The 12,064-nt window shown below is 34.4% G+C and overlaps 1 protein-coding gene across 1 annotated transcript in view; it reads left to right on the top strand.

Moving 5' to 3' along the window:
- Positions 1-7,287: 7,287 nt before the first annotated feature.
- Positions 7,288-12,064, top strand: part of LOC144965936 (uncharacterized) — a 16,962-nt gene continuing 12,185 nt past the window's right edge. The window contains exon 1 of the mRNA XM_078901809.1: positions 7,288-7,440. Coding sequence (XP_078757935.1) covers positions 7,389-7,440 — 52 coding nt within the window. The 5' untranslated portion in view covers positions 7,288-7,388. The remainder of the gene's footprint in view (positions 7,441-12,064) is intronic.

Consider the following 12,064-nt stretch of genomic DNA (forward strand, 5'->3'; position numbering starts at 1 on the left):
CGTAATTGGTTAGAAAACTTCCATTTTGGTATTTTTGTCAGATCACTTTTGTTTCCTGTATTTGGCGAGAAAATTTTTACTTCACTCATTTTGGGTCGACGTCTAGCACTTTATTACCCTAATTTTATCTTCTGGGTTGGTTTTGGTTTTGGTTTACTAAACTACTAAGTAATTCAAGCGACCTTTGGAGCTATAACAGTGTAAAAGAGAGGGTTGCAATTCAAATGCAGGTTTGGTAAACTGTTTTTTCATTGGAAATAGTTCGAATCTTACACGTTTTGGTGAGATTTCTATTTCATACCCCTTATCTTATCTTTTGGGTGACATTGACCTTGGTTTTGGTTTTGATTTTGGTTTTTGGTTTACTAAACTACGAAGTGATTCCATCGACTTTTGGAGCTAAAAGAGTGAAACCAAGAGGATTCTTCAAATGCAGGTTTTAAATAACCTCTTCCAAAACCATTTAGGTTTTGTAAGGAGTATTTTTTTTTTTTGGAAATAGGTTGAACTAGGGTTTGAACTGTCTTGTTCAAGGATATCCCGCACGACTGTAGTTGAGGCTATTTGGTCCCTGCCGGGGAGAAGAACAAAGGTTTACTCATAACCTTTGTGGGATCGCCATTAATCATGTCATTGATAATTTTAGAAGGACGACTAAAAACGTTATACTTTAATGGTAACAAAATAAAATTGAAAATTATGGCAAAACTTTGGGTGTCGTATCCGACATCGCACCTCTACAACAATTGTAGGACATATCTGCTTCTGTCTGTAATAATATAGGATCACCAGTCATATCTGCTATGTCTCTACTCTGTCGATGGTAATTCTGCAGGGTAAGTAGTCAGCACTTTGAAAATTCAAAACTTTCTGCCTTTGTCAAATCCTCGAGAAGGCCTCAAAAAGCGAAAGACATGGAAAAGTCTTTTATTTTGTAACGGTTTCAATAATTTATGATACAATACATTTACAGAAAAACTATTACTGCACACGTTTTGTCAACAACAAAAAAAGTTTCATTTACCTTATGAAGTTCTAGTAGAAAACATTTTATTTTCCCACATTTTGGTCAGAAAAAGTATACTTTACATCTTTTAGTCAGACAAATGTTACTTCGCAAAATTTTGCCTGGAAAATTTCGTTAATACAGTTTATCCTGAAAACTTTTATTTCAGTGGTTTTGACGTTCCTACAATTTTGTCAAAAGAATATTCTAAATATATAATTGTTGACCCCTAAAAAATTGTTTACTTCATATATTTGGCCAGAAAACATTCATACATTTTTGCTGGCAAACGTTCATACAATTTTTTACCAGAAAACTTTTGATTAGAAAATTAAATTTGATACAATTTTTTGATAGAATGACAATTTGGAGAGAATATGTATTCTGATCTCATAACCGTTGGTCATAATATTAATATATTTTGGTCAGAAAACTTTTACTTTACACATTTTGACCAGAAAAATTTAATTTCATACAATTTTTGACAGAAAATTTTCATTTCAATATTGGGTCAGAACATTATTACTTTTCACATTTTGATTGGAAAATTTCAGACAATTTGGTCGGAAAATTATTGCTTCACATATTTTTGTTAGAAATAATACTTTATTCATAAACTTTATCAAGATACTACTACTACAAACATTTTGGTCTAAAAACATTTCATTGCATAGATTTTGGATAGAAAGTATTCATTTCATACATTTTTACACGCATATTTTATTTTATAAATTTTGGTCAAAATATCTTTTACTTCACTCATTTTGACCACAAAACTTTTAATTTTTATTTCATTTTATTTTTTTTTTCACCAGACACTATTTTGATCAAAAAACTTTAGTTTCATACATTTTTGTCATATAGTTTGTATTTCATAAACTTTGACCTAAAAATGATTACTTCCCAAATGTTGGTAAGAAAACATTTAACTTCACATTTTTAGCCAACAATGTTTTACTTCAAATGTTTTGGTTAGGAAAATTTTTGCTATCAAGCTTATATTTAATAAATTTTAGCTTAAAAAAAATCAATTACATCACACACATTTGGGCTTTGAAAAAAAATAATTTCTTAGGTTCAATTGATACATTCTGTCCTAAAAACTTTTATTTAATAAATTTTGACCGTCTTGTAAATCGCCATTAGGTATTACTACACATTTGACAGATGTTTTTGTATGATATTACACTACCGCCTAAAAGACTGCACGTCTACGTCTTACACATTGGGTGTTACTGATCATTTGGGTTATCATCTTTAAAAAAATATAGCAGCTGTTAGGACAGCGTTTCACTGGGATAAAATGTATTATCTGCTCAGATCGATAAAATTTGAGGAAAAAAACACCTGCTGTTATCTAAAAGTGTTGTGTTATCAAATATTTTTGTTTGTTTGTTGCTTTAGGTCTCTTCCAACACAATTGAGGTTATATGAGAGACCGCTGAAACAAAAAAACAAGCAATCTAACAAAAATAGTACAAATGTCAATCAAAATCATAACCTAAAGATATCATAAGCTAAATTATAAATAACCAAGAACAAACAGGCAGAGGATTTACAGGAAAAAAATATCCCCTGTCAAAAATACAATCACAAACCAAAGAAGCAGGATAGGCTAGTAAAGAGAAGAAGAAACGACATCACTATCGGATCGTACACCCATGCGAACATCATAGGTATATGATTCAAGGGTGATGCTCCCATCCAACCACCCGCTATCAAATATTTAAAAACTTCGACAATGTTACTGGAGAAGTACAGTAAATATAGTGTCAAACCCTGAAAATGTGCGTTAAAAACATTCATGGTTTAATGTCATAAATAGAGATAATGTATACCTGGTTCATAAAATTTACTATTCCTACACAAAATTTTTGTTACATTTTCAATAAGGTTATGTCTTGGTATGATAACCATAATGTAGGACATGAAGTGATGGAATTGTCTTTTCATTTTTTTTTCATCAAAATCTATTTCACGAAGTGAGTAACTTGGTAAAAAACATAACATGTGGTATAGGGCAAAATAGGATAAGATCCTTTGAATGCCCTTAATATTAATTAGTAATGCCATAAATCTATTGATTAAATATTACAATAACGATACACGTGGTAAAGATAGTATTTCAACTTAAATGTACTCATGTGGTGTACAAACATATATCTTTAACCGTGACATGCAAAGCGCACACACAACCACACACACACACACACACACACACACACACACGCGCGCCCGCGTATAGAAGATAGCCATAATAATATAATAATGCATTATATATACATACAAGATTGAAAGCCATGTCAACAGCAGAGCAAGGACATGTTATTGTATTAAGTAATTGATCAATCAATATTGTGTATTGTAATGATTGTTGTGTTTCATTTATTTATTTCTTGCTGCGAAAAAAAATTCAAGTCCATGATACAAAACACGAAACCCGCTGCATGTTGAAAATGACGGGCACAAGTATTATATCAGACAAGAACATTTTTAAATTAAAAAGCAGTCAAGTTAAATAAGTCCGTGTGTTAAAAGTTGTTGGAGTTTTACAAAAGCTTTTGTCATCAATTCTTTTTAGTTTTGATTCAGATGTAAATTTTTCATTAACCCAATCAAAGTGTTCCCAAAAATGATATTGGAAAAAGAGAATATGACTGTAAAATATGATATTGGGTTTAACTTGTGTGGACACATGGACATTATGTATTTCTATTTAATTGATCCTACGTGAAATTTCAATGAAAACATTTACCTCCGATTGCACCCATCTACTAGTCGTATTCACATAGTGAAGAGGTTTTAATTTGTCGATGGATAGATTGTCTAACTACCATACCAAAACGTCTTGATTTCGAATTCATTTTCTAATCTCTATACCGGAGGTTTCTACAATATCAACATTGCCTACGGGGATTGTATGACGTCATCTCATTTATTTTACCAGACCTAGACAAGAACGCTACCTACTTTAATTGCATTATATAAAATTCTCCGTCGTCTTATTTAAAAAAATAAAGCAAATGGCATTTAAGACGGAAATTACAAACTACAAGACCCGCTTTAGAAAAATGACCCAAGAAAAAAACAACAACACAGCCATACATGGTAATTCTTCCATCCCAGTACAGTAAATCACTTGAAAAACTACATAATTCTTTAAATTGGTTGTTTGAGACGACAAGGGTGACAGCAAACAGACACTTTGTTGCTAAATTCACCAATTAACCATGTGTCGATTTCATATGGTGATCCCTTTCGTTGATAATTGGTAAGGCGTTTAACTATTAAACAAAACTTAGTGTTTTGCGAAGTGTTTTGCTCTCGACCATGTGTCGTATTCACACAACGATTCTTTATTGATCAAATTGTAAGGCGCCTATCTATCGCACGAAAATGTCTCAAGTTCAAATCCGAATAGAGATGCGAGATCTATTATGAGTAATTTTGAACCTATGATTATTATTATTCTAAAATATATCAACATTGTTTAAAGTGAGTGTTATTAACTTATTGTGAAATTCAATACAACAACCGTGTCGGTTTCATGAAAGTTTAACAGCCTGTTGAAATAAATATGTAAGGAACAAATGGATCTTTAATCAATACAACGCAATAAGTCTTTTTTTTTATACTATTGATTATGTTTCATCTTTTTTCGCTGAGTAAGCTTTCTGCGCGATTATGGGCTTTCAGAGAAGACAGGAATCGTAAGAAAACGACGAATTGTGTTGATCACGACCATGAGTCGTGGTCGTGATCACATACCGATTCTTTATTGATCAAATTGTAAGGCGTCTATCTATCGCACGAAAATGTCTCAAGTTCAAATCCGAATAGAGATGCGAGATCTATTATGAGTAATTTTGAACCTATGATTATCATTATTCTAAAATATATCAACATTATTTAAAGTGAGTGTTATTAACTTATGTGACGTTGCATCTTCGTATCTATTCACAGACATTACATTAGGACAATGACATTAAAACATGGACTTTTTGTTATCTATTTTTTAAATCTTATCAATATAGCTATCGCACATCTAAGACGGCAATAATTACAAAGTGTGTAAAACACACAACAATAATACAATCAACACAAGGATTAGATATATCTTATACTATAACACAATTACACTATAATAAAATAATCATAATACATATTTTTCTCCTGCGCATGTATGTTAAGAAATAATTACAAAGTGTGTAAAAAAAACAATAATACAATTTTAAAAATAACTACAAAGTGTGTAAAACACACGACAATAATAAAATTAACACAGGTTTTACATATATATCTAATACTATAACAAACTTACACACTACTATAATAAAATGATAATACACATTTTACAATTTAATAACGGTTTCTCCTACACATGTATATTAACGAAATTAATAATTACAAAGTGTGTAAAACACACAATAATACAATTAAAAATAACTGCAAAGTGTGTACAACACACAACAATAATACAATTGACACACCTATTACACATGTGTAATACTATAACACACTTACACACTATTGTTATAAACTGCTGATCATGCAATTTTTACCTTAACAATTTAACAACGGTTTCTCATGCTTTTTATATTACTACTCACATAGCCCAGTGGTGGGTGATCGAACTCGGTACCTTTCAAGTACGAAGCAAATGCCACCCCACTGAAAACCCTGTCTCGCGTAAGAAAAGAAGTTTGTTGTGGTCAAAATCTTAAATAAAATTAATTTAGTATTGACATTTCACGTAAAACTATTTTCAAAGGGAACTATAGCTACAAATGTTTTAAAGTGAAATAAATCAAATTTTCAATCTTGTTTCATATTTATTGTGTCCAAATGGAGAAGGGGACATATTTCGATGTGTGCCTTGTGACGCCATTGTTACCTTGGGTTAGAGAACCCGGCATTTACAGGATGACATATATTATTGTTTGTAGTCGGATAAAGTAATCAACAAAATGTTGGCAAATTATCTGGTCAAATTTATAAAATATTTCGAACGCGTGAAGTAGAATTTCATTTCAAAGACATTTTCCGGTTAAATTTAGCAACATCTGCAGAGGTGACACCCTTTACAAATAAATATGGTGATCAAAGCTATTAGAATATCTATTTATCAATGCATACCTGTAAATGTGAACCACAGCCTGTATTCGGTGTTATATTGGAATTAAACACGTTCCAAAGTTGAATCTAAAGGAAAAACCGACGACAGAAAAACAAAAGCTGGTCCTAAAGTAATTCTTTAGAGCCAATCGGTCCATGGAGCCCGATTTTATCACGGTTTCTATAATGTGAAACAGACAATAGCAATGCCTTGCTATCCTTTGGCTAGGACACTAGTCTATCACAAATTACTTTCCGCCTGATCTAACAGACCCAGCTACCAAATCACTGCTGGGTGGACAGACGGATCAGGAAAAATCTCGACTGCATGCGGGATCGATCACGGTCCCTTTGTGTGTGAAGCGAGTGCTCTACCAAATGAGCTATCGGGAACCCCGAGCCTAAAGCATGTTATAAAACAATTATGATAAACTACATCCTTTCTCTCCATTGGGCCAAATCAATTCAAATCAAATTTGTGATTTCAACTTCAAAATCAATGTTTCACTCGACATAAAACCTCAGAGGGTCATTGGTGTAGATATCTGTTTACTTTTTACAAAGAATCCTGTGTAAAATTATTGATTATTGTGGCCATTCGCACGCACGTAAAATGTGTGTGTGAATGTGTGTGTGTGTGTGTGTGTGTGTGTGTGTGTGTCTGTGTATGTGCGCGAGAGAGCGGCGGGGGTGGGGGGAAAGGGGGGGGGAGAGAAAGAGAGACACACAGAGAGAGAGAGAGAGAGAGAGAGAGAGAGAGAGAGAGAAGCAGAAGGAGGAGGAGGGAAAGGAGAAGAAGAAGAAGAAGAAGAAGAAGAAGAAGAAGAAGAAGAAGAAGAAGAAGAAGAAGAAGAAGAAGAAGAAGAAGAAGAAGAAGAAGAAGACGTAATACATACTTAAGGTCAAAAATTTTGTCATGGTTTATCATTTTGGTGAGGTATAATATAATATATTGAAATAAGACAGATAGAAAAGAACAGTGGACCTTTTAGCCAAGTTAGGATAAAAGCAAATAGGCTACAGAACTCGTGACGAAGGTGTCGAAAGTAGGGCAACCATCAGAAAATAAATTACACCTCAAAAATATTATCTTTCTCCAAACACACAAACACACACACAAACACACACAAACACACACACACACACAAACACACACATATACACGCCCAACGTGCGTGTACGTACACGCATACAAGGTCAAACAATGGTTATAAAATTTGAAGGATTCTAATAACAAATTATTGTTCTTGCATAGACAACACTCGCAATGGCTCGCATCTCCGTTTACATTATTTCTGCTTTGTCACTCGTGATCATTGGTGAGTCAAAGTAACATAATATTATGGTGGTCGTAGTAGTAGTAGTAGTAGTAGTAGTAGTAGTAGTAGTAGTAGTAGTAGTAGTAGTAGTAGTAGTAGTAGTAGTAGTGGTAGTAGTAGTGGTAGTGGTAGTAGTAGTAGTAGTAGTAGTAGTAGTAGTAGTAGTAGTAGTAGTAGTAGTAGTAGTAGTAGTTAGTAGTAGTAGTAGTAGTAGTAGTAGTATTATTAGTGGTAGTAGTAGAAGTAGTAGTAGTAGTAGTAGTAGTAGTAGTAGTAGTAGTAGTAGTAGTAGTAGTAGTAGTCGTAGTAGTAGTAGTAGTGGTAGTAGTAGTAGTTGTTGTTGTTGTCGTTTTTGTCACTAGTTTTATGGCATTAGTGTACCGGCATGTTCTTGTCATATAACACCAGCAATTCCGTTGCAAGATGCATCTGTTCTAACATAGAACGTTTTACTTTACCCTGGCAACTTTAACATTGATTCAGATCATTGAGCCGTTATAGATTTGTTGAAACTTTCTTCATATTCATTTGTCTAGTTTATTTTGTTGGGCACTGATTTCTTTCACAGATTTGTTAAAGGCGTTATAAAATCTGAAAAGATTGGCGCATATTTCCTATGAAGGTTTAGGAGACCTAACATTTTTCTGACGTCCTTTTTAGTTTGGGGGTTTGGAACTGTTTGAGTTTTGTTTGTTTTTCTGAATCAGGTTTTTGACCCTAAGTCAACCGTGTGACCTCAACCAGAGATTTTGTAGTGAAGTAAGTTTTATGGAATCATCGTCCTTCTGTGCCTAACAAAATCATTGTGAGCAAAGTGTTGTGGTTCTAATGGGATAGTCATGGGTGACTCTTGCTTTTTAACCGTAGATCTAGTTTCGGCTGGACAAGCTATTTGTTGCGCAAGTTGTAATTCTCCTCCAACAAGTTCGGCATTGCCATTTACACGTTTTATAAAAAACAACATTCTACATGGCCTGTACAATATGGTGACTCTATGTGAACATTTGTGGTGTCAAATGTTTTAACGTTATTACTGAAGGTCATGCACTCGACTTTGTTTCCAGATATATCTTCATCTTTGATTATTGAAGCCCTAACACCAAAAGTACTACATCCTGAATCCCTAAGAGTGACGCATTCTAACCCGACTATTTGCCTTTGCTAATATGAACCTCAACGGTATGTTTGAGAGTGCAGAGACATTCCCTGTGCACAGTAACCATTTAATTTTGTCTGATGAGTGAATCAGCTGTTTGGAGTGAGTTATGTTTCTTAAAGCATTAGCTGAGTCCGTTGAATTTTGTTGTTTCTATCTTTAAGATAACCAATTATTTTGAAATAAACATCTGCTGTGTTTTCTACTTTTGAATAAAATCGGCCCATGACTTAAGTTTCTTTCTTTTGCTCTGAACTGTTGGGTTCGACACCACGCACTGCGCATGCGCTGTATTTCAGTTTGTTCACGTTGAGCCGTTTGTTTTGCTCTTTTGGTCCATTCCCTGTTTTGAAATTAGCTGACAGAGTTCTCTTTTGGTCCATTCCCTGTTTTGAAATTAGCTGACAGAGTTCTCTTTTGGTCCATTCCCTGTTTTGAAATTAGCTGACAGAGTTCTCTTTTGGTCCATTACCTGTTTTGAAATTAGCTGACAGAGTTCTCTTTTGGTCCATTCCCTGTTTTGAAATTAGCTGACAGAGTTCTCTTTTGGTCCATTCCCTGTTTTGAAATTAGCTGACAGAGTTCTCTTTTGGTCCATTCCCTGTTTTAAAATTAGCTGACACAGTTCTCTTTTGGTCCATTACCTGTTTTGAAATTAGCTGACAGAGTTCTCTTTTGATCTCTATATTGAAATCGGTTGCGATAATCGGAATCAGATTTGTCATGATTTTATTTCTGACTCACGTTTTTAGCTTTTTCTACTTCTGCTTGTAATGCTATATCCGACTTCTTAGTCTCTTGTTGTGCTAACCCACTATCTCTTTCTATTTTACATATGCGCAGACGCTCTTCTCTTTCTTCGTTTTCCTTTAATTTTTCTCTCTGGTCTTTTTTATACCTCTCTGTCTGTCTGTCTCTCTCTAATTCTCTCTCTCTCTCTCTCTTTCTCTCTCTCTTTCTCTACCTCACTCTCTCTCTCTCTCTCTCTCTCTCTCTCTCTCTCTCTCTCTCTCTCTCTCTCTCTCTTTCTGTCTTCTTTCACTACTTTTCTTCACACCATGAAAATGTTTTTTCCTCTGGTATTTTCAGTTCTTTTGCTAACTCTATATACTTTTTGTACAGGTCCATTGATGCTGCATTTCCTGCTTTAAAGTGACTTGGGTTCAATATAAATACAGACTGAAATTAGAGTTTGATGTGTGTCGCTTTTAGTTTGGCTTTTTATCTGGAATGACAATATTTCATTTTGTCTTATTTATCCAATGCGGGAGGAATACTGATCGGTTATGCCGATTGCAAGTACCATTCTAAAGTGCTCAATGCGTTAACACTATAGTCAGTCCAAGTCCTAGTGCACGGAATATCGAAAATTCCACCGAAGTTAAGAAATATGATGCCGTGATTTTGTTTGCATACGGGCTTATATTTTAAGTAACATTCCGAATTTTGAACACCGATCGTAATAGAACAAACAGTTTCCTCACAAAGCCGAACTCCTTTGATCTTTTCATCGTTTGCAAAAAAAAATATGATTCAAACTTTAAAATGTATACAGTAATGGTGTGCTGATTCTCTTTCCAGTGGAGAAAATAATCATAACAAAGTTGCATTCAGTGGCGTAGCTTAGCAAATAATTTTGGGTTGTTTCTAATTGTGTAATGATAGATAGCATTAATATAGTACTTAACAGCATTGAAAACAGTTTCACAACGTTATAATTTATCTCTTCCCCGTTGGACAACGGCCATATAATAATATATTGGACGACACAAACAGCCCGTTAGGTGCATATCTATTTTTTTGGAAAGATATTGATGTCAAAAACAAAGGGAATCCTCCAAATTTTTCCGCCCGTCTCAGAGAGGACGAGGAGAAATGCCTTTCACAAAGACATAACGCCCGGACAACTGTTGAGTAAGACAACTTAACTTATAGATAGTATGCGCTTGGCTAAGAAGCTCATAACATTGCCATCCGAAGTATAACGGACGAACACACAAAACTATGTGTAACCATGAACTTTTATAGTCTGGTTAATACAGTTCAGTGAGAATAACTCACAAACGCGGATGGCAAAATATAACAACAAAGGCTTGAGTGACGTCATCTTCGAACTATCTATAAAGGTCGGACAAGGCACGTCATAAAAACCCAGTTGTCACCCATGGAGTGCGCAACATGGTCGCCGTTCGTGAATTATGTTCACTGTGGGGGAGGGCAGCACTATCAATGTAATAATGTGAAATATCACTGAATCAAAGCTTCTTTAACATCACAATTTCCATGTCAGTTTTGTACAGTATACCCCTTTCAAAGGAACAGCAGGTTTCAAATACAAGAGATCCATAATTGGATTCAGTAGTCTGATGTCACGCCGCCCGGCAATGGCGGCCATATTGGTTCTAAACAAACAAAAAATCAGTACTTTATATTCTTCGTTCTTCTTCATGATTGCGAGAACGTTTCATATGTCTTGTGATCAGAATGTGTAAAAGTCAAAACATGATCAAATTTATGGGGTTTTTTCCTCTGGGCACGCTTTTATGCTCGCCGGAGAAATATTTCATACGGGCGTCCGCCATTGTTCCGATAGTTTAGAGCCAGTGTTACTAAGTTACCATGCGCCATTAGGAAGGAAGTGACGTTACGACTGTTGAAGAGTATTAAGATGACATAATTATTAATTTGACCTCTCCACTCTGAGTTCCTAGTTGTGTGCCATCTGTTAGAATTATTGCTATTCGCTGCATGTCATAAAAATATACCGCGCTTCGCCTTTCTGGAGAAATACTTATAAATTTTCCCCTCCAAATAACTGTCACTAGTTTTATGACATTAAAATAGAAAGATGTTTTTAACGACAATCGGACTATAGTATATTTCAATTCCCGTGCTCACGAAAAGTGATGCGTGATATTTTGTATGCGGCATAACAAATTTTGAATACCGATATTGAGTGACCAAACATTTTTCTCACAATGCCGAATTTTTTTTTTCCTTTGATCTTTTCATCGTTATAGCAATAAAATATGACTCAAACTGTTAAATGTTTACAGTAATGGTTTGTGTTGATTCTCTTTTACGTTGCGAAAATAATCATGACAAAGTTGCATTCAATGGCGTAGCTTAGCAAATAATTTTTGGTTGTTTGAAATATTTTAATATAGATAGCATTTTTATAAAATTTCAACGTTTATAATTTGTCTCTTCCCTGGTGGACAACGGCCATATTATAAATTGGACGACATAATGAGTAATTATGCTCTAATGATGCGTTTTACAGGGCCCGTCAGTTTCTACGCCCTATTAATTTAGTATAATATAATAGCGGTCTGCAAGGCCTATGATTTCCCCCTTACATAATTAATGATAACACTAAACAGCGATAATTCATGGCACGTGAAGCTGTGTAAGAGGATAACCTTCACAATAAAATAATAAGAAATAACAAGTTCCACTCCCACTTGT

This window comes from Berghia stephanieae, chromosome 2 (assembly GCF_034508935.2).
Source record: "Berghia stephanieae isolate SIO BIC M18660-M18661 chromosome 2, UCSD_Bste_1.3, whole genome shotgun sequence".
Classification (NCBI taxonomy): Eukaryota; Metazoa; Mollusca; class Gastropoda; order Nudibranchia; family Aeolidiidae; genus Berghia; species Berghia stephanieae.